The sequence below is a fragment of the Mustela nivalis genome (genome assembly GCF_964662115.1).
Source record: "Mustela nivalis genome assembly, chromosome: 13".
Classification (NCBI taxonomy): Eukaryota; Metazoa; Chordata; class Mammalia; order Carnivora; family Mustelidae; genus Mustela; species Mustela nivalis.
Genome location: NC_139032.1, coordinates 92,566,163 through 92,586,362, shown reverse-complemented (window position 1 = coordinate 92,586,362; position 20,200 = coordinate 92,566,163). Strand labels below are relative to the sequence as shown.

The 20,200-nt window shown below is 67.7% G+C and overlaps 2 protein-coding genes and 2 long non-coding RNA genes across 8 annotated transcripts; 2 read left to right on the top strand and 2 right to left on the bottom strand.

Annotated features, from left to right (window-relative positions):
- Positions 1-972: 972 nt before the first annotated feature.
- Positions 973-11,228, top strand: LOC309846793 (endoplasmic reticulum mannosyl-oligosaccharide 1,2-alpha-mannosidase-like). 2 transcript variants are annotated; one of them, XM_082696314.1, is made up of 13 exons: positions 973-1,243; positions 1,575-1,683; positions 2,356-2,459; positions 4,015-4,169; positions 4,460-4,569; positions 5,699-5,884; positions 6,555-6,703; positions 7,103-7,255; positions 8,353-8,543; positions 9,211-9,331; positions 9,928-10,125; positions 10,199-10,330; positions 10,535-11,228. In XM_082696314.1, exons 1-13 carry the CDS (start codon positions 1,130-1,132, stop codon positions 10,745-10,747), a joined length of 1,935 nt encoding a protein of 644 aa, XP_082552440.1. In that variant the 5' UTR covers positions 973-1,129; the 3' UTR covers positions 10,748-11,228. The 2 variants fall into 2 exon arrangements, with proteins under 2 accessions (XP_082552440.1, XP_082552439.1); XM_082696313.1 differs by having other exon boundaries at positions 7,067-7,255.
- LOC309846813 lies at positions 3,972-16,546 on the bottom strand. The gene is made up of 2 exons (XR_014302142.1): positions 16,333-16,546; positions 3,972-4,235 (listed from the first exon to the last, which is right to left on the bottom strand). It is a non-coding gene; the product is annotated as an uncharacterized lncRNA (long non-coding RNA).
- LOC309846814 lies at positions 10,853-15,368 on the bottom strand. The gene is made up of 2 exons (XR_014302143.1): positions 14,479-15,368; positions 10,853-11,438 (listed from the first exon to the last, which is right to left on the bottom strand). It is a non-coding gene; the product is annotated as an uncharacterized lncRNA (long non-coding RNA).
- Positions 15,483-20,163, top strand: DPP7 (dipeptidyl peptidase 7). Of its 4 annotated transcripts, XM_082696325.1 has the most exons (14): positions 15,483-15,524; positions 16,571-16,699; positions 16,772-16,885; positions 16,967-17,106; positions 17,194-17,357; positions 17,517-17,652; positions 17,726-17,807; positions 17,891-18,057; positions 18,256-18,316; positions 18,652-18,770; positions 18,862-19,018; positions 19,114-19,178; positions 19,674-19,744; positions 19,859-20,163. In XM_082696325.1, exons 2-14 carry the CDS (start codon positions 16,618-16,620, stop codon positions 19,992-19,994), a joined length of 1,494 nt encoding a protein of 497 aa, XP_082552451.1. In that variant the 5' UTR covers positions 15,483-15,524; positions 16,571-16,617; the 3' UTR covers positions 19,995-20,163. The 4 variants fall into 4 exon arrangements, with proteins under 4 accessions (XP_082552451.1, XP_082552450.1, XP_082552453.1 ...); XM_082696324.1 differs by lacking the exon at positions 15,483-15,524 and having other exon boundaries at positions 16,576-16,699; positions 18,256-18,409; XM_082696327.1 differs by lacking the exons at positions 15,483-15,524; positions 19,674-19,744 and having other exon boundaries at positions 16,576-16,699.
- Positions 20,164-20,200: the final 37 nt, after the last annotated feature.

Below are 20,200 nucleotides of genomic sequence, written 5' to 3'. Positions count from 1 at the left end.
CACCATGCTGTCCCTCGGGCCACCTTGAGAGCCTCGAATCCCAGACCAGCCGTCACGCCACTGACTTCTCCACGGAGGACTGCCGGACTCCCGGGTGCGCCCCGGGCTGGGGGCGGGGAGGAGGGCGCCTTTCCAATAAACTCAGGACGCGCTGAGGCGTCCCCGGCCCGGCGAGCGCGGTTTCTGAGCAGCGCGTGTCGGAACGGCCACCCGCGGGCCGCGGCTCGGTCCATGCCGGGGAGCGAGAGCCCACACGCCGAGCTGGGGCTGCCCCGGGGTCCCCTCGTGCCCCCGCCCAGCTCTTCCCCCCGGTCTCCGGGCCGCCCGAGACCAGCCCGCGGGCCCGCCGCCTGGGGGTGGGCCCAGAAGCCGCCCCGTCCCTCGGCCCAGCGCTCCGGGGCGGGGCTCCCGCCGACCGCACGTGCGGGGAGGGATCCCGCCGGCCCCCGAGCTGGGCGCGGGGACAGCCCCGCGGCGGCGGCCACTAGGAGGCAGGGGGACCGGACGGCACGAGCGCCGCCCTGGGCCAGGCTCAGCCACGGTGCCGCGCGGGAGGCCCACGCGGAAGGGCCGCAGCGGGACCGCGGGCCCGGGAGCCCCGCAGACCCTCCTCGGCGCCGCGGGCCCGCTCCGCCCTTCCGCGCGTCCGCGGAGCGGGGCCGCGCGCACAGCGGGCTGCGGGGGTGGCCAGCGTGGCCAGCTCGCCCCGGGGACGGCCGAGGAGAGCCGCCGCCCCGCCTGCCCCGACTCCGCCGCGGCTCCCCTAGCTCTGGGCCGGCCCGTCCGGCCGCGACCGGGACTCGAGCCCCGCAGCCGGCGGCGCGGGGCGGCGAGCGGGGCGCAGGCGCGGGCCGGCCAACGTGGAGGGCGTGAGGTCACGGCGCACGGGAGGTCGCGCGCCGGCGCAGTGGGACGTAAACAGAGGCGCGCGCCGGGGCCGCGAGGACGGGCGCAGGCGCAGTGGGGCGAGGAGGGCGCGGCGCAGGCGCCTTGGCCGCGCTCGCGATGGGCGGGGTGTTGACGGCGCCGCGATGGCTGCCCGCGGGGGTCGGACCCGCGACGTCCCGGGCCCCTGTGGGAGTCCGGCCTCCTGACGCCGCCCGTGGGCGGGGCCGCCGCCGCCGCGGTCATGTACCCGCCGCCGCCGCCCCCGGCGCCGCATCGGGATTTCGTCTCGGTGACGCTGAGCGCCGGCCGGACCTACGACGGCAGCAAGAGCCGGCGGCGGCGCTCGTGCTGGAGGGTGAGGCGCCGGGCGCGGGGCCGCCGGGAGCGGGCGCGGGGCCGCCGGGAGCGGGCGTGGGGGCGGCGCGCGGTGCCCCGCGCCGAGAGCCGTCGGTCGGGGCGGCGAGGCGGGAGCCCCGCCGGCGGCCGGAGTCGGAGCCGGAGCCGGAGCCCGCTGCGGGCGTCTGTGCTGTGCCCGCGCGGCGGTGGGGGTCCCGGCCGGAGGGCACCTCCCGCGGGGCAGACCCCGGGCCTGGGGCGCGCCGGGCCGCGCGGGGCTGGCGGCGGGTGGGCAGGTCCGCGGTCGGGCCGCTCTCAGTGAGGAGCCTCCCTGCCCTTGCGTCCCGCAGAAGTGGAAGCAGCTGTCGAGGTTGCAGCGGAACGTGATCCTCTTCCTGCTCACGTTCCTGATGCTCTGCGGGCTCCTGTCCTACGCCAGCGTGGCTGACCAGTGGCGAGGTACCGGCTCCACGAGCGCCCCGCGGGGGTCTGCGGGGGTCCCCGAGGGCCGGCGGGGCAGAAGCGGGAGGTGGAGGGGCAGCGCGCTGGCGGCTGTGGGGCTGGCAGGTGGCTGTGCGTTTCCCGGGGTGCGACGGCTCGCTCGGCGTCTGGCTGAGTCCCGGCACCTCCAGGCCCTGGGCCTCGCAGAGAGATGGAGGTCGGGAGGTCGCAGGCCCGGTCCAGACGCGTGCGGCAACTTGCGCACACGTCTTACCCAGGGTCTGGAAGCCACCCCCCCCCCCCCCCCCGGGGCGGAGTCCTGGGAAGCCTGTGGGGAATCCTGGGAAATGTCTCTGGGGGGGCCCTGGCCTGCAGCACGGAGGCTGAGGAGCGGCTGCGGGGGCTCAAGGCCGCGGCCTGCTCCCTACGCTTTGTGGTCCCCGGAAGGGAAGAGCTGAAGGCCACGTCCGTGTGGGCATGGGCCGGCGAAGGACCTGCGCTGCCAAGGGCTTTCAGAAAGGCTGGATTTCCTCTGGCGTCGTTGGATGCCTTTCCGGGGCTTTCCCCGGGGCTCGGGCTCACGCTGTCCTCCCGTGAGGAGTCTCGCCGGTCTCGACGGGCTGCGCCACCCGCTGGGAGTCGGCTCGGGGCGAGTGGGCTGCTGGGGGTAAGACCGCCTCTCTCGTTTAGCGGGGAACGGCCGGTCCGCGGAGGAGCGGAAGAGGAGACCAGCGGACCCGCCCGTCTTGCCAGCTCCTCGGAAAGCAGAGGACCTCCCGGGCCTCTTACCGCAGGTACGTGGGGTGACGTACACGTGGGGTCGTCCCCGGGCTCCGTCCCGCCAGCGTCTGGGAACAGTGTGTGGCGTTTCAGGTAGACGGGGAAGAGTTCTCTCTGTCCCCGTCTGTGTGACGTCTGAGCGTCACGCTCCTTGTGCTGGGCCCGTAGGACGACCCTTGGGGCGGGAAAGAGGAATACTCTCTGCTTCGCTCTTGTGGAACGCCTGCTGGCGCGCCAGGTCCTGGCTCTGCCGGCGAGCAGAACGGACCCGTCCCTTGCCTCGAGGAGCTGCGGGCTGGCGGGGGCAGGCAGGCGAACCTCCTGTGAGGGGAGAGCAGTCGCCGCCGGGAGGGAGAAGGCTGGCGCCGGTCCCGGGGCCGGGGAAGCCGCTGTGAGACTCTGCCGGTTCTGGGCAGGGTCAGGAGAGCCGGGCTCGAGTTGGATGAAAGTGCCCAAGGCCCGGGGAGCTGGGCTTGCTCAGGGACTTGAAGCTTCAGCGGGTCTGGACGGGGCAGGGGGCCGGGATCTGTCCAGGCCGGGCCCTGTGGGGCTGCCCTGGGGAGCCGCAGGAGGCCACGCTCCAGACTGTCTCATTCGGGAGCTGTGTGTGACAAAGCGGGTGTTCTCCCTCGTAGGGAGGGCAGGCGGGCGTTTCTTCTACTCTTTCTGGTCCCTCCCTCGCACCCGGTGTCCGCCCTAACGGTTGGGAAGGCAGAGCCAGCCTGGCGTGTTTCCCCAGGGAGAGACACGTTTCCAGAGGTGTGTGGGGAGGTCTGTGATCCAGTCTCTGGTGTCCAGCAGGGGCCTGGACGGTAAGGGGTTAATATGCACACCTCCCCTGGTCCAGGCCTGGGGACTGGGAGCCCCTCGTGGAGGCCACTTGGACTTTGTGTCTTGCTCGGACTCCAGCACTGGTCCCCCAGACCTGGGTCGGCCTCGGAGCTCTGTTTCGGCCAGACCCCCTTCTCCCGGGCACGTCAGTGGTGAACGTCGTCACAGATCCTGTGGACGCTGAGAAGCAGAGGTTTTTCCCGATTCCCAAGGGGCCTTCCTCCCGCCCTCTGGGGGAGGCGCCTCGTCCCGCCCTCTGTCGAGCACTGGCTGCTCCCCGGCCCCAGGGCTCCGTCCTTGGACCTGGCGCCCTGCCCTCGCCACAGCATCCCGAGGGTGAAGCGCAGGAGTCCCGGGGCACGGGCCCGCGGCCGGGTTCTCTCTGCGTCTCCACGTACGGGGCCGTGGTCCTGACCCTGTCTTGCTACCTTTAGGGTCTGTGACAGCCTGGGAGCATCCCGGGCCCGAAGTTCAACCCGCCATCCAGGGCTGCGCCGGCCCGTTTGGCGCACTTCCATCCCTGTCGGCCAGGGCCGGGGGATGGCGAGTCGGGATCTCCCGGCCAAACCTGCGTGTCGTGATGAGACCCAAAAGGGATTTCCTCTGGGGCCGTGTGCTGCAGCCGGTTCACACACTCCGCGGGGTTGGGCCTGAGCGGGGAGCGTGCCGGCGGGGGGAAAGGAATGCGGCCCACAGGCGGTTGAGCTGTTTTCACGGGTGATTCTTGTTTTCATCTAGAGGCCTCAAAGGCATTTCCGACGGGGACCTCCCAACCTGCAGATTCGAGCCCCCGGTAAAGGCTCCGAGGACAGGAGGCAGGACGACACCAAGTGGAGGGACGAGGCAGCGGGGGACGCGCGTCGGGAAGGAAGCACACGGAGAACGGTGGTCAGGTACGGGGAGCGTCCGAGACGGGGCTGGACGTGCAGAAACGCTGAAGCCCGCGTGTCGGGCGTTTTCTGAAAACCAGAGAGGAGGAGGGTGAGCGCGACGTCTGAGGTACACGTTGCTCTCAGAGCAGGCAGGGTCCAGGGCGGGACCCGGGGCGGGGGGCAGAACCAGCCTTCTGCTCGCCCTGCCCAGAGTGGCGGGCAGCAGGGAGCCCCGCCGGGGGACCGGGACCAGGGGGCGCTTCCGTCTCCGCCCGCAGGCTGGCTGACTGCTCCTCCTTCTCCCCCTGAAGCTGGAGGGGAGCGGTGATTGAGCCGCAGCCGGGCACCGAACTGCCTTCGAGGAAGGCGGAGGCGGCCCCCAGACCTTCCTCCCAGGCCCCCAGGATTCAGAACCAGGCAGGTAAGACCCCACGGGCACCCTGTTGGGCCTCACCTGGACATTCTGACGAGGAGGGCGCATGGACGCCCAGCGGGGGAGCACCTGCCGTCCCCCCGAGTGCTGGTCCCCCGTGACGCCCGGGCAGGCCGCCGATCTCTGGAGAGCCTGGAGAGGACACGGGGCTCCTTGGCGGCCCATCGCTGCAGCCCCCGGCCGCCCATGTGGGCGAGAGACTCGTTTCCCAGCCTGCGTCTGTGCCACGGGGGGCTGGGGGGTGGTGCCTGGAGAACGTGGGGACGCAGCCGCCCCTCTGCGTCTCGGGTACCAGCAGGTCTGCGCGGTCCGACGCGGTGGCACCGGGGTGGAGGGCCTTCTGCGCGCAGGCGTGTCGGGAGTCCCGTGCAGAGCTGAGGCGGGGCCGGTCACGGCCAGGGCCATGGGTCTGGTGGAGCAGGGGCTCGTGCCAGGTCAGCGAGTCTGGGGCCCAGGCTGTGACCCTCCGGTCCCGATTGCTGTTGCCTCTGAAGGAAGGGGGACGTGTGGGGGACGCCGAGCGATCGTGTGGCTTAGAGGACGGACGGCAGCGCCGCGGGTGTCAACACGGATGGCCTCACACCGCACCCACGTGCGGTGCCGCCATCGACACGCACGGTTGTGTCCACGTGGTGGCTCCATCACTCGTGCCCCGTCCTCCCCGGTGTGGAGGGCAGAAACCTCGTCTCCCACACGAGTCGCGAGGGCACCCCGGAAAGGCTCCAGGGCGGCCGTGGGTGCACCTGCTGCGCGTTACGTCGTCCTCGGAAAAGCCCGGGGCCGATGAGGTGCGACGGGGCACCCGGGAGACGAGGCGCTCCCGTCCAGGTCGGCAGCCGTCAGCACGCCCGACGCTCCCGAGGCCGAAGGGCACGGCGCAGCCATCGGGCGCTCAGCGTGTGGCCCCCGGGCCCCCGGCGGAGGCACACGGGAGACCACGCTGCCCCGTGCTGGCCCCAGAGGCCGCGCCGCCCTGGCAGCTGCGTCCAGCCGTGAGGACCCGTCCTTGGGCGGTGTCCCCTGCTGCTCCCCCACCCCGTTCCGTGTGGGGCTGCCGAGGGGCCCTGTCTGAACCCTGACGGGCACCGGTCCTGGCGACCTGCTGTCTTCCCCCCAGCCTCCCCGAACGAGCGCCAGAGGGCCGTGATCGACGCCTTCCTCCACGCGTGGGCCGGGTACCGCAAGTTTGCCTGGGGTCACGACGAGCTGAAACCTGTGTCCAGGTCCTTCAGCGAGTGGTTTGGCCTGGGCCTGACGCTGATTGACGCCCTGGACACCATGTGGATCTTGGGCCTGAAAAAAGGTACCCGCTCCTTCCCTCGCTCGCGGCCAAGTTCTCCTGGGGTGACTCTGGGGCGCGCGAGCTGTAGGCGGGGGGCGGGGGCGGGGGCCGGAACGCTGCTGTTCCCATCTGGCGCGCGCTCCCTGCTCGTGGGGGCAGGCTCGGACGCGCTGGGCATGGCTGGTGGCTTTCCCGCCTGACGTCCGGCGTCCAGGGCCGGTTCCAGCCGGTTCCCCTGTCGCAGCCTGAAGGGGCCCTGTGGCGTTCGGCGGCACGTGATGCCAATGGCTGTCCGCGCCCCGCGTCTCTCCCTCACGTGAGACTTTACTGGCTCACGTGAGATCGGGTGGCCCGGGGATCACGCGTCGTTGGTGATTTCTGAGCTGGGACTTCAGTGGCGTGTTTTAAGTTGTCTGAGGAGGCCCGAGACTCCCGCCGAATCACTCAACGTGGCCCTCTGTGCCGGGATCGTCCGCAGTCGACGGCCCGTCCTTGCGCGCGTGCGGGCTCCCTTTCTCTGCGCCTGAAGTCCCAGGGGCTCCTCCCCTCTCCCGGGACCGGACATGGCGAGCCTGCGGGGGGCGGGGGAGAGAGACAGACACGGGAATGCACGGGGCCCCCGGGTGAGAGGTCACGGGGGCGCGCTAGGCCCCGCGACCCGCTCCCCTCCCCACACCGTTTCGTGTCACAGAGTTTGAAGAGGCCAGGAAGTGGGTGTCTAAGAAGCTGCGGTTCCAGAAGGACGTGGACGTCAACCTGTTTGAGAGCACGATCCGCATCCTGGGGGGGCTTCTGAGCGCCTACCACCTGTCCGGGGACGACCTCTTCCTGAAGAAGGCTGTGAGTGTCCCGGCGCCCGCCGGAGGACGGGCCCGAGGGAGCGTGGGCGTGCGAGCGCTGTCGCTCGGCTCCCGGGGTCTGGGGCGGGGGGGTGGGGAGGGGTCTGTCCCCAGCGCTCCCGCTCCTGTGCCGGAGCCTTGTTGGCGCATACGCGCGTGAGCGGCGTCGCCCTGCCTGTCGTCCCCACGGCTTGCAGGGACGTTCTCTCGGAGCTCCCCAGGGCCAGCTTGGTTTGGTGGCCAAGGAACATGGAGGCCGCGCGGGGCCAGTAAAGTCCCGTGTCCGTCCGCGTGACTGGGCGGGGACGGGGGCGCGTCCGCCGGGCGGCAGGGAAGCTTGATTGCCCGCTGTGCTGCGCATCAGGAGGACTTTGGGAATCGGCTCATGCCTGCGTTCCAGACGCCCTCCAAGATCCCGTACTCCGACGTGAACATCGGCACCGGAGCCGCCCACCCGCCCCGCTGGACCTCGGACAGCACGGTGGCCGAGGTCACAAGCATTCAGCTGGAGTTCCGGGAGCTCTCGCGCCTCACGGGCAATAAGAAGTTTCAGGTACGGAGGGGCCGCGCCGCCCGAGACACGCCCCTCCCTGCCTCTCCCCTTCCCCGTGGTTCGTTGCGGCAGGGGACAACAGGCCGGGGGGTCGCGTCGGCACCTGGGGGCTGAGTCCTCGCCCTGGCCCTGCCCTGCAGCAGGTCCGTGTCCTCGGGGTCCCAGCCGCCCGCCTCGTCGGGTTGTGTCCCACGCGGGTGTCGCGAGAGGCGCGCCCCCACGAGCAGGTTCCCGCCACTCTCGGGCCCGGCTCTTGCGTGGCCGCTGGCGCGTTGTCGGTGGGCCTGCCTCGGGTGGCCGCGGATCTGCTTTCTGGGTGTGGCGTTCTCCGGACGCTCGCTGGCCCTGTGTGTGTCCTGGGGAGACGGGCGCGCGGGGCCCTCCCTGCCTGTCCACAGCGTGGCAGCCGTCCCGTCGGCGGCGCCTAGTCCAGCGGCTCCGCGTGTGTCCTGCTCCTGGGGCGTCAGCCGGGCGCGTGCCCGTTGCCGGGTGTCCGTGGTGGCCTGCGACCCTAGAGAACTCGGTGGGTGGGCGTGGGCGCGTGCGTCTGGCGGAGCCCAGCAAATGGCTCCCCGCGTGGGCTCCTGGGCGCGGGGACCAAATGCACGCGAAGCCCGGGAGCAGAGGTGCCGTGGGCGCCCGGCAGGGAGCTCGGAGCAGCCCAGGCGGGCTGGCTCTTGAAGGGTGCGCAGGAGCTCCTTGGGGCGGCGAGCCGCGAGCCCCGGCGCGGAAGCCGACGTGCCTGCCTTCCCTCCAGCCGGCGGGAGCAGCCGGCCGTGCCTAGGCAGGGGGTCATGGGGGCCAGGCCTGCGGTCATTGGACACGGCTCCCCCCCCCCCCCCCCCGCCGTCTGCAAGATGAGTGGGGCCCTCTGGGCAGCCACACGTGCGGGCACGGACCGGGTTCCCGCGGGGCCTGGGTCCCTCTCAGAAGCCGCTGTGGGCGGCAGTTAGGCGAGGGGCTCCGTGGGCTGGGACGGCGGCCTGCTCCCTCCTCGGCGGGGAGCAGGCCCGTCCTGTGGGGGCAAGCCGATGCAGCCCCTCTGTGCAGCCCGCCCGCCCCCTCGCTCAGGCCCGCTCTCCCGTCGTCTGCCGCAGGAGGCCGCGGAGGAGGTGACGCGGCGCGTGCACTCGCTGCCGGGGAAGAAGGACGGGCTGGTGCCCATGTTCATCGACACGCACAGCGGCCGCTTCACCCACCCGGGCGTGTTCACCTTGGGCGCCCGGGCCGACAGCTACTACGAGTACCTCCTCAAGCAGTGGGTCCAGGGCGGAAAGCAGGAGCCCCAGTGAGGCCGGGTTCTGCCCCGCGGCGGGGGTGGGCTCCCCGCAGCTCCCCGTGGCTCCCCTGGTCCCGGGGTCTCGGTCGGGCAGCCGCCGTGCCGGCCCGCGCTCGGCCCCTCCGCGAGGAGCGTGGTTCTTCCAGGCACAGCCTTCGTGTCCAGGAGGAGGGGACCTGGCTGGTCACTGAGGCCCAGGCTCCCCAGCGCCAGCCGGGGCCCGCGGTCGGGGCTTGTACGAGGGGCCCCTAGCTCACCGGCTGCGCGGTCGCGGAGGCCACCGTGCACATGCCCCCAGCAGAGGGCGGCCGGGGCCGCCTGGGCTGCACTGTATGGTGTGGGAGGCAGAATCGCCCCCCGGGAGGGAACCGGAACCCCCCGATGTTGGAGCCTGGGGCTGACGCCCCTCAGAACCCCCGGGGCTGCGGGCAGAGACCGGGGCGTCACACCGGGATCCGGGGGCTGTGCGGAGGCCGGTCGGGGCCGTCCCTTGGGGTGCTTGAGGGGAACGCCCCCAGCTCCGGGCCAGCCTGGCGCCGCCTCAGACAGGGCCTGGGCTCTGAGCCACTAGGGTGTGCTGGGTGGTTCACGGCCACGCGGCCGCTCCTGGGTGCCGGGGCGAGGGGGCCGTGCGCCTGGCTGGCCCTGAGCTGACGGGGCCTGCCGCCCTGCCCAGGTTACTGGAGGACTACCTGGAAGCCATCGAGGGGATCCGAAGGCACCTGCTGCGCAGGTCTGAGCCCGGAAAGCTCGCCTTCGTGGGGGAGCTCGCCCACGGCCGGTTCAGCGCCAAGATGGTGAGCGTGCGCTCCAGCCAGCCCGGGCGGGCGGGGCTTCAGCCATCCAACCCCCCCCCCCTCCTGGGCAGTGTCCTGAGCGGCTACGGATTTGTGAGCCACGACGCTGCAGAGAGCCCCGAAGTTCTGGCCGTGGGCATGCGCCTGGGTCGTGGCCTGGGCTGGGGTGGGGGCGGCAGGAGGAGCTGAGGGGGACCCGAGGTCTGTGCTGGGTCCCTGGCTGCGCCCCCTGGGTCCTGGGCACCGCTCCCAGACCCCCACCGCTTCCCGGGGACCCTCACTCTCCCCTGTGCCCTGGGCCCGGCTCCTGGTCTCCTGCCACCAGCACTGCGGCAGCCCGTTGGTGTCGGTGGGGGAGACCCGGGTCAGCGTCTGCTCCCCGGGAGGTGGTGTCTTTCCCCCGCCTCTCCACTGCTCGCATGCAGCGTCGCGTGCTGGGGCTGTACTTGAGTCACTTGCCCGAGTGGACCCTGAGACGTCCCCGCTCGGGCTCGTTGACTCCTGGGGGGGACACGGGAGGCACCATCCCCGGTGTCACCGCCACCCCCTCCCGCGACCACAGACTCCGCCGTGGTGAGGACCCGCTCTGATTTCAGGACCACCTGGTGTGCTTCCTGCCAGGGACGCTGGCTCTGGGCGCCCACCACGGCCTGCCCGCTGACCACATGGAGCTGGCCCGGGCGCTCATGGACACCTGCTACCAGATGAACCGCCAGATGGAGACCGGGCTGAGCCCCGAAATCGTGCACTTTAACCTGTACCCCCAGAACGACCGCAAGGACGTGCAGGTCAAGGTGAGCCGGGGCCGGGCTCTGGGTGTGGGGGCGCCGTCGGGGCCGTGTCTGAGCTCAGCCCGTGTCCCGCCAGCCGGCCGACAGGCACAACCTGCTGCGGCCCGAGACGGTGGAGAGTCTGTTCTACCTGCACCGCCTCACGGGGGACCCCAAGTACCAGGACTGGGGCTGGGAGATACTGCAGAGCTTCAACGCGTACACACGGGTGAGCTGCCTGCCCGCCGCCCCGCCGGCCCCTTCGCCCCGGGCCGGGGGCATGGGGGAGGGGCGGGCTCGCCGTGGCCTCCGGAGTCAGGGGCGCCTGGGGCTCCGGGGCTGGGGTGTCCCTTGGTCCCGTCCCAAGGACCGAGCCCGTGCGGGGAGCCGGCTGTGGCCGCAGCCCGGACGCCGCCGTCTCGGCCCTGTGCAGGTCCCCTCGGGCGGCTACTCCTCCATCAGCAACGTCCAGGATCCCCTCAACCCCCAGCCCAGGGACAAGATGGAGAGCTTCTTTCTAGGGGAGACGCTTAAGTACCTGTATCTGCTCTTCTCGGACGACCCGAGCCTGCTCAGCTTGGACGCCTACGTGTTCAACACCGAGGCCCACCCCTTGCCCATCTGGGCCCCGCCGGACGGGGCGTGACTGCCCCTCGGCCAGAGTCTCAGATGTGGCACCTCCTTGCTGTGATTCAGGTCTATTCTGTCCACCTGAGGAGCCTCGTTCCTTCTTCCTGTGAATTTTGAATCATGTTTACATTCCGGGTACCCAGTCGTCTTCCTGTCAGCCAGTGCCCGGGCTTCACGGTCCCAGGTGACTGGTCATCTCCCCGGGGTGCGCTGGGTCCCCCGACATCGTGGCAGTGACCAGAGCTGAAGGGACAGCCCAACATGTGACTCAGCCAGTGGTCTCAGAGCTTGCGATGTGCCCGGACCCAAGGGTCTGAGGGCATCTGTGAGCTCCTCCGAGTCCGGGCACCTGGCGGGCTGTGGCGTTTACTCGTTGGACTCAGGGATCCTCCCCCGGCCCTGAAGGGGCGGGAGGGGCGGGTGTGCGAGCGCGTCCTGCTCCCGGACCACCTGGTAGAATGGACTTTCCGGGCAGCATAAAAGCTTTTTGTTTCCCACGTTGGTCCGTGGATCTCTTTCGCGAGTCGTGTTCGTGTAGAAATGCTGGTGTTTCTTTGGGACGCCTCGGGCCTCCTGCCAGGGCAGTGTTGGTCTCCGTCCCCGAGAGTCCTGCCATCTTCCGAACACACGTGACCTGCGTGCGCGGCCAACGTGTCGTCGCACAAGGTGCCGTCGTCAGAGCCGGGGGAGACGGCGTTCGCCAGCTGCTGTGGAAAGACACAGCAAACGGTGGGTGAGGAGGCGCTACCCAGGTGCATATTTCCTGAACCGTTGCTACAGTTTGTTAACTACAAAGTTTCGTGAAACAGAACGTGGATATAGGGGGACGGTCAGTCTAGTCAGAGAAGAAGGGGGGTGGGTGTCCATAGCCCGCAGCGGCCATGGAAGTTCCGCTTCTCCCTGGAAACATAAAGAAGCCGGTGGAACCATGACCAGCAGTGTCCAGCGACAGCGACACCAACATCGCAAGGAGAAAACAGTATGGGTCGCTGAACAGCACAATTAGGTGCTAGAAACTATCCCTAAAGAAGTTTTGTTTTGAGGATTATTAGAAAAAGACTAAGAATATTTTTAAATGTACTGCACAGAGTCAGAACATGCACGTGGAAGTAAAAAAACCCAGAAATGTGTGCGAAGCCTGAGCATGTGCGTAAGAAGTTACGTAAAGGAGTAGAGTCTCAGACTGAAGCGTGCAGGCGCGAGATTCGTGAGTGAAGGTCAGTGCCGACGGTATGTGCAAAGGCCCAGGGTAGGACTAGAGCCACACAACGGGCGGATGGGAAGAAAAGCACAAAAAGCAGTGGACAGAGCCCGGTGACCTCCAGGGTCCCATCCACGTGGGTGCACCACTGGAGGTCGCAGCAGAGAGAAAGGGGCATGAGAATATTTGAGAAATTGCGGAAAGTTTCCTGAATTTGATGTCAGAAGATGCAGATGTACAAATGCAAGAGCTCAGTGACTTCCTTGTAGAATCCGTTCAGAGACGTGCGGCAGAGACCGTGTCGAAAGACAGAATCCTGGGCATCAGGAAAAGCCATGTGTCATGCCCAAGATGTCCTCAGGTCAACAGCCGTTTTCTCCCCAAAGTGACGGGAGGGCCTGTGTACCTCTGTTTGTTACGTGTCCAACTCGTGCTTTTTGCTCAGGCTGCGATCGTACTGAGTTGTGGGATCGAGTCCCAGGCTGGGCCCCTGCTCGGCAGCGGGTCTCCTTGAGATTCTCGTCCCCAGCCCTCTGCCCCGTCATGGGCGCTCGCTCGCTCTCAAATCTTAAAAAAAAAAAAAAAAAAAAAATGCCATAAGTCTGTGGAATGACCTACTTTGATGAAAGAAAAGCTTTCAACCAAAGGTTCTGTATACAGCAAAATTGACTCTCAAAACGTGGGAGAATTTAAGATCTTCCCAGAGAAAAGCCGAGGCCCTCGTGTCCAGTCAGCCTGGCGTGCGCGATGCGGTCGTGGGAGCCGTCAGATGGGAGCAGAAGGGCCCTCGGGAGGGAGGCAGGAGGGGGTCTGTCAAAGACTGCCGTGGGGGGTCCAAAAGCCAGGGTCGGGTTCTGTTTGCAACTCCAGCCTTCAACGCCGCAGCGACACGCGTCCAGCAGCGACACGTGTACGTTCGGGGCCGCGGTGTATGACGGCAGCCACCTGAAGGGGTTGTGGGAGCCGCTCCAAGGTCGGGGCGGTTGCGTGGAGTTGGCGTCTGCTGGGAGGGCCGCGCTGCCAGCTGGGGCTGCTCCTGCCTCTCCACCCCGCGAACACGCGGCGGCAGGTCGGGAAGGAAGTCGAGGCCGCCAGCAGCCCAGAGACCTCGCCAGACCAGCGGGCGGGTCCCCGCCCTTCTGAGCTACGTGGGAGGCACTCCCCAGGCTCTGCCGGAGGTCAGGACGCAAAACCAGTATTCCTGTGTTTCTAAAAATTGTGAAAAAATAGTACCTTTGAGCCACAGTGGAACGAAGCTGGAAGTCCGAGGACAAATAAGAGAGAAAACGGGCAAATTCATAGATCTGTGGAAATTAACAGGCTCAGTGGGTCGGAGAGGACCCAGAAGGGAAATTCTCAGAATTCTGAGATCCGTGAGAGCGAAGGCGCAAAATACGGGATTTACGGGAGGCGGAAACAGTCACGCTCAAATACAAGTTTGTAGTTCTGAATGCCCGCACGTGGGCGAGGGAAGACACTGGTTCCCGGCTGGCTCGGTCAGGGTCGTGAGTTCAGGCCTCACGTTGGGTGTAGAACTTCCTTAAAAAATAGTAAAGGAAGGGACGCCTGGGTGGCTCAGTTGGTTGGACGACTGCCTTCGGCTCAGGTCACGATCCTGGAGTCCTGGGATCGAGTCCCGCATCGGGCTCCCAGCTCCATGGGGAGTCTGCTTCTCTCTCTGACCTTCTCCTCGTTCATGCTCTCTCTCACTGTCTCTCTCTCAAGTAAATAAATAAAATCTTTAAAAAAAAAATAGTAAAGGAAGAAAGATCTCAGATGAATGCCAAACCGTGCACCTTGAGGAGCTGGGAAACAGGAAGCCGAGAGCGGGACAGAGGGGTCGGACCGGGAGACAGCACCGTCCCCAAACCGGAAGTCGGTTCTTTGAAAACATCGGCGAAATTGATGAATCTTTAAGGTGACGACAACAAGCAGGCAGGCAGGTAACTAGAACCAGAGTCGTAAGCAGGGGCGTTCCCAGTGACCTTACAGAAATGGCAAAGGCCGGAAGACACTGTGACAAAAAGTCGTACGCCGACAGGTTGGGTAATCTTTCAGACGGACAGACGACCTCAGTCAGCTCAAGCGAGACCGAGGAAGCGTCAACAGACTGAGAACACGCAGACCGAAGCAGTCGTTGACGGAGGGAAGCCGCGTCGGCCTCACCCGACCTTCGAAGAGTCGGGGCGCGGCCGGCGCACCTCCTGGCGTGTGAGACCCTTGATCTCGGGGGTTACGAATTTGAGCCCCACGCTGGGTGTAGAGACTACTTTAAAAATCTTTTCAAAAGTAATGTTTTGACGAATTCGCACCAATCTTTCTCAGACTTTTCCAGGACATTGGGAGGAAGGCGCACTCGAACCGGTTCTGTGAGGCCCATATTACCTTGATACCAAAACCAGATACATTTCGGTAAAAGAAGACTACGAACCCCAAACATGGGACCGGGTTTGGTTCCCCAAATGCGTGGGCTTTGGATGGAGGATCAAGACCCAGCTTTGGCCCCCATGACGTTGGGAGGAGGGTTTCTGGACCCCCGGACGTACCCGCGTGGTCAGGGCCACTGGGCGTGGCTGGACAGTCAAAGGGAATCCGAATGCACCTGTCTGGGTCTTCCGGTGCCACCCCAGGCATGGAGGCGCTGCCCGGAGGGTTTGGAGGGAGAACATGGTAAGCCTGCGGTCGGGGTATTAGTGTTGGAGCCTGGGCTTGGAGGAGGGCGTGGGAGCAGGACCAGCCTGAGGAGAAGCTGCCATCCAGGGGGAAGGAGCTGCGAGTCCTCGTGTCTTGTCCTGGCCTCTACCCTCCAGAGACCACGAAGACCCTGCACGGGCACCTCTCTACTCAACACAGGACAGGCAGCCCTGGGTGCGGGCACGAGGACACAGGAACAGGGACACGGGGATACGGGGACATGGGAGATTGGGGACACAGAGACAGGATGGGGAGACAGAGGGGTAGGGACAGGGGGACAGGGGGGCGCAGGGCCGGGGACACGAGGGTAAGCACAGAGGGACCGGACACGGGGACACGGGGACACAGGGGCGGGGACATGGGACGGGGACGCAGGGGCTGGGACATGGGACGGGGACGCAGGGACTAGGACATGGGACAGGGACGCAGAGACGGGGAGGGGGGCACAGGGGTGGGCACAGAGGGACAGGGGGACGAGGGCACAGGGTTGGGCACAGAGGGCGAGGGACAGGGGGACATGAGGAACACAAGGGTACGGGAACAGGGACACAGGGTCGGGGACACAGAGACACGGGGACAGAGGGGCACGGGCTTGTGGGGACACAGGGCCACAAGGATGGGGACACAGGGACACAGGGATAGGGGCACTGACAGGACATGGGAATAGGGGCGGGGGGGCAGGGACACAGGGACATACAAGCGGGGACAGGGACTCTGCAGGGATTGTGGTGTGGCACTTGGTGACCATGGGGGACCACACCCATGGGGTGGTGTGACACGATGGACAGTCATTGTCACCATGCTGGTTGTCACAGTGACAGTCCTGCGACAGCATGAGGTCCCCACTGCTCAGTCCGGACCTGTCCTGGGGGCCTAGGTTCCCAGGCCACAGCCCGAGGTCAGGACCCCAGCCCAGGCTTGTCCCAGCACCAGACAGGGCGGGCCCAGGCCGAGGGGACAGTGTGGGAGCGGGCGGGGTGACTCCCCTTCCCTCTGCAGCCTGGGGCAGGGGTGGTTCTGGTTCCTGGGCCCTCCCCCGGGTCCAGGCCTGTCTGCTGGGGGAGAGGCGGCCCCTCCCGGGCCCCAGTCTGACGGAGGAGCCCCGGGAGGTGTTCCTGGATTGCCGGTGGCTCTCGGTCGCAGCCTGGAAGAACGGAGGAGGCCAGGCAGTGGTCGGCAACTGAGCAAGGTTCACTGAGTGGCCGAGGACAAAGGCCTGTGGGTTTGCTGGCCCGTGAGCCTGTCATCCCTTCAGCTTCCGGTCGTCTCTGGGGGGGTGGGCGGGGAGGCTGGAGGGCTCCTCCCCCGGTGGGCGTAAAACCCTCTTCAGGGTGGTTTGTACTCATGTCCAGGCCCGTGTCCCTGCCGGCCTGTCCTTCATCTGCAGCCGGTCGGTGGCGGGGGGAGTGTGAGAGGACCCCTAGGTCCTAGCGGGGACCTGGAGCCCCCGCCCCCAACACCGGGCGCTCAGCAGCCACATCGCTACGTGCCCAAGCACCTGCCCGCGTGGCCACGCCCCTGCCACAGCCCCAGGCCCCTTGCTCAGGCTGCTGGCCTTCTGCCCCAGACCCCTTCTTCCCGCTGCCACCCACCTTCCCAAGACTCCCGCTCCTCTCCCCAGGGCACCCACACGGCCCTCGAGTCAGCCCTGTGGGGGAGGCGCCGGGAGGAGCAGCCGGGCTGGCCGCTACCTCCCTGCGGCTCACCCTGCGCTGGAGCCCTGGGCAGTGGCCCCTGGAGGGTGAGTTGGGGGGTGCTGAGTACACGTCCCCTGTCCCGGCACCAGGCCCTCGAGCCCTCTCCTGCTTCCCACGTCCCCACGGGGACTGTCTCCGTGGTGACGCGGCGGGTGGCAGGAACCTTGAGGCCCAGGACGGAAGGCCCGGTAGGCAGGGCAGCGGGAAGGTCGGGCGGCGCCCAGCAACGCCCCCCCCCGCCCTGCAGTCACGTGAGCGCGGCGGTCACATGACCGCATCCCGGTCCCCAAGAAGATGGGTGCTCGGCCGTGGCCTGCCCTGCGCTGGGCCCTGACCCTGCTGCTGGTGCTGGGGCCGTGCTGCCTGGAGGCTGGGGGTGAGTGCGGGCCCACGGGCATCCCCCCATCCCGCCCTGTGCACCCCTACGCTGAGCACCGCACCCCTCCAGCCCCCAGAGCCCCGGAGAGCGACTTCCAGGAGGGCTACTTTGAGCAGCTCCTGGACCATTTCAACTTCGAGAGGTTCGGCAACAAGACCTTCCCCCAGCGGTTCCTGGTGTCAGGTGAGGTCACCCTGGGGGTGTCACGGGCCCCGGGGGTCCTACCCCTCGCCTCACCCACCCCTTCCTGCCTCCGCCCTACAGAGAAGTTCTGGAAAAAGGGCAAGGGCCCCATATTCTTCTACACGGGCAATGAGGGGGACGTGTGGTCCTTCGCCAACAACTCGGGCTTCATCCAGGAGCTGGCGGCTCAGCAGGAGGCCCTGGTCGTCTTCGCGGAGCACGTGGGTGCTGGTGGCGGAAGCGGGCCGGGAGGGCGGGCGAGGCGGGGGCGGGGGAGCCCATCTCAGTCCCGCCGCTGCGCCCTGCAGCGCTACTATGGGAAGTCACTGCCGTTCGGCGACCGGTCTACGCGGCGCGGGCACACGGAGCTGCTGACAGTGGAGCAGGCCCTGGCCGACTTCGCCAGGCTGATCCGCGCTCTGCAGCGCGACCTTGGGGCCTACGACAGCCCCGTCATCGCCTTTGGTGGCAGGTGCGTCCTCGCCCTGCTGCTGCTCCCTAAGCCATGCAAGCGTGCGTGGCCCCTGTGGGGCTTGGAAGTCTCGGGGCCTCCCGGGGGCACCATGGGGGCTGGTGCTGGGGAGGCCGGGGTCCTGGCTGCCACGGCCCAGCCCCCCGTGTCTCCGCCCAGCTACGGGGGGATGCTCAGCGCCTACATGAGGATGAAGTACCCCCATCTCGTGGCCGGCGCGCTCGCGGCCAGTGCGCCCGTCGTGGCTGTGGCCGGCCTTGGCGACTCCTACCAGTTCTTCCGGGACGTCTCAGCAGTAAGCCAGGGTTCTGGGGCCCCGGGGCTGGGCCAGGCCGTGGCAGCCGCAGCCACAACCCTTCTCTCTCCAGGACTTTGAGGGCCAGAGTCCCAAGTGTGCCCAGGGCGTGCGGGACGCGTTCCGGCAGATCAAGGACTTGTTCTCGCAGGGAGGTGAGGAGGCCTGTCCCCTTCCCCCGGCCCCTCCCCCGGCCCCACCCACACCCAAACCGCGTGGTCCCGCCTCCTCCTGACAGCCTACGACTCGGTCAGCCGGGAGTTCGGCACCTGCCAGCCACTGTCCAGCCGGGAGGACCTGACCCAGCTCTTCGGGTTCGCCCGGAATGCCTTCACCGTGCTGGCCATGATGGACTACCCGTACCCCACCGACTTCATCGGGCACCTTCCCGCCAACCCAGTCAAGGCAAGAGGCTTGCTCCCGATGCTGGGAAACGCGGGCAGGGATCTGGGCAGGGCAGTGTCCGAGGACAGAGAAGTGCCCATGGGATGGCCAGTGCTGGACGGCCCAAGAGCTCGCGGCCACTCTGGAGCCCAGGACCAGGGCAGGGTCAACTGGGAGGGGGGCCGTAGGCGAGCGGGGGTCTTTGGTTGACTTCCCCAGGTTGGCTGTGACCGGCTGCTGAGTGAGAGCCAGAGGATCAAGGGGCTGCGAGCCCTGGCTGGTGCGTCTGCCCCTCAGCCCTGCGCCATGTGTCGGGGGTGGACATGGCTTGGGGGCGCAGGCCACGTGGAGGCGAAGAGCACCGACGTTCCCAAGCAGTCAGTCCCTGGCCCAGCTTGGGGGGGAGGTTCCGTTCCACAGGTTCTCTGAGAGGCCCTGGGCGGGGGCGGGCAGCACTCCCAGCCACGCCCTGCCCTGTGTGGGGTGGGGGGCCATCCTGAGGGGCGCAGGAGCTGCCCGCACGGACCCCAGGAGTTCCACACCTCGCTGGGCGCCCTGGCCCCTCCAAGAGGCAAGGTGAGTGTCCGGCCCCGGCCCAGCGCCCCTGTCTGCCAGGGCTGGTGTACAACTCCTCGGGCACCGTGTCCTGCTACGACATCTACCAGCAGTACCAGGCCTGCGCGGACCCCACAGGCTGTGGCTCCGGCTCTGATGCCAGGGCCTGGGATTACCAGGTATGGGGCTGCCGGCCGCGTGGGACTGCCCGGACGGAGGTGCCCGATGCGGTCCCCCACCCTCCTGACCTCGGTGGGGGGCATCCCGCAGGCCTGCACCGAGATCAACTTGACGTTTTCCAGCAACAACGTGACAGACCTTTTCCCCGAGCTGCCCTTCACGGAGGCGCTCCGCCAGCAGTACTGCCGGGACACGTGGGGTGTGTGGCCCCGGAGGGACTGGCTGCAGACCAGCTTCGGCGGGGACGGTGAGGCTCAAGACGGAAGCACCCTTCCCTCCGCCCCACGCAGACTGGGCTCCCTGATCCAGCCCCGTCCCCACCCGCATGTGTGTCTCTTGCAGACCTCAAAGCTGCCAGCAACATCCTCTTCTCCAACGGTGACCTGGACCCCTGGGCAGGGGGTGGGGTGAGTCTCAGCCTGGGGGCTGCTGCGGGGCGCTCGGCTCTGGCCAGCACGGGGGCCGTGCTGGACGCTCCCCGTGGGTCTGCCAGCCTGCGCACCCGGCTTCTGTGCGGCCTCCACTTTCCCTCTCAGGTCGTCTCCTGCTCCCTTCTCTGGTTCTTCCCCTTGGACCTTTGAGGGGCGGCCAGAGGGAGGGGGAGAATCACGAGCGGACTCCCCGCTGAGCACAGCCTGATGGGGCACGACTCCGCTACCCCAGGGTCAGGTCCTGAGCCGAAACCCAGAGTCAGATGCTCACGGACTGAGCCCCTCCCCTTGGTGTGAACTGACTGCTGGTGCCCTAAGCTCCAGCTCTCCAGGCCAGGCTGTCCCTGGGAGCTCCTGCTTCAGCTGCACCCCCGTGGGGACACAGCCCCTGGCAGGCCGCAGCGGGTGGGTGGGATGCAGGGGTGGGTTGGGCCGAGGCCCACGGCCCAGCAGATGGACATCCTCCGACAGATCCGGACTAACCTGAGTGCGTCAGTCCTCGCCATCACCATCCAGGGGGGCGCCCATCACCTAGATCTGAGGTGCGGTCCTGCCCGGGAGGGGTGCTGCGTGTGGCCTGGACCAGTTGGCCGATGGGCTGGGGAGGGCCAGGGCTCAGCCTGCTGCCCCACTCAAGCCCCCTGCCTGCTCCTTAGAGCGTCTCATCCAGAAGACCCCACGTCTGTCCAGGAGGCTCGTGGGTTTGAGGCCAGGCTCATTCACAAGTGGGTGGAAACAGCCAGAGGCGATCAGCGGCGGCAGCCGGCCCAGCGTGGGGGACTCGGAGGTTGAGTGCTCCCCAGCCGAGGCCCAGAGAGGACTCCAGGGGAGCATCTCAGGGCTCTGGGGTGAGCGGCTGCAGAAGCGTTGGGCAGCCCGGTTAGTGCGGTGTGGGCTGAGGGAGCAAACGTGAACACAGACTAGCAAACCAGCCGCACGTTTAATAAAACAGAGCCCTCAATTCATGTGTGGTCTCGGCATGGTCCGGAGGGCCCTGC

Excerpts from the sequence above, each read along its gene's own strand:
- DPP7 (XM_082696324.1), top strand. The coding sequence starts at position 16,618 with ATGGGTGCTCGGCCGTGGCCTGCCCTGCGCTGGGCCCTGACCCTGCTG. Across the intron at positions 17,653-17,725 it reads TCTTCCGGGACGTCTCAGCA|GACTTTGAGGGCCAGAGTCC; the intron begins GTAAGCCAGGGT and ends TTCTCTCTCCAG. Across the intron at positions 19,745-19,858 it reads GCCCATCACCTAGATCTGAG|AGCGTCTCATCCAGAAGACC; the intron begins GTGCGGTCCTGC and ends CCTGCTCCTTAG.
- LOC309846793 (XM_082696313.1), top strand. The coding sequence starts at position 1,130 with ATGTACCCGCCGCCGCCGCCCCCGGCGCCGCATCGGGATTTCGTCTCG. Across the intron at positions 4,570-5,698 it reads CAGGATTCAGAACCAGGCAG|CCTCCCCGAACGAGCGCCAG; the intron begins GTAAGACCCCAC and ends TCTTCCCCCCAG. Across the intron at positions 8,544-9,210 it reads GGCGGAAAGCAGGAGCCCCA|GTTACTGGAGGACTACCTGG; the intron begins GTGAGGCCGGGT and ends CGCCCTGCCCAG.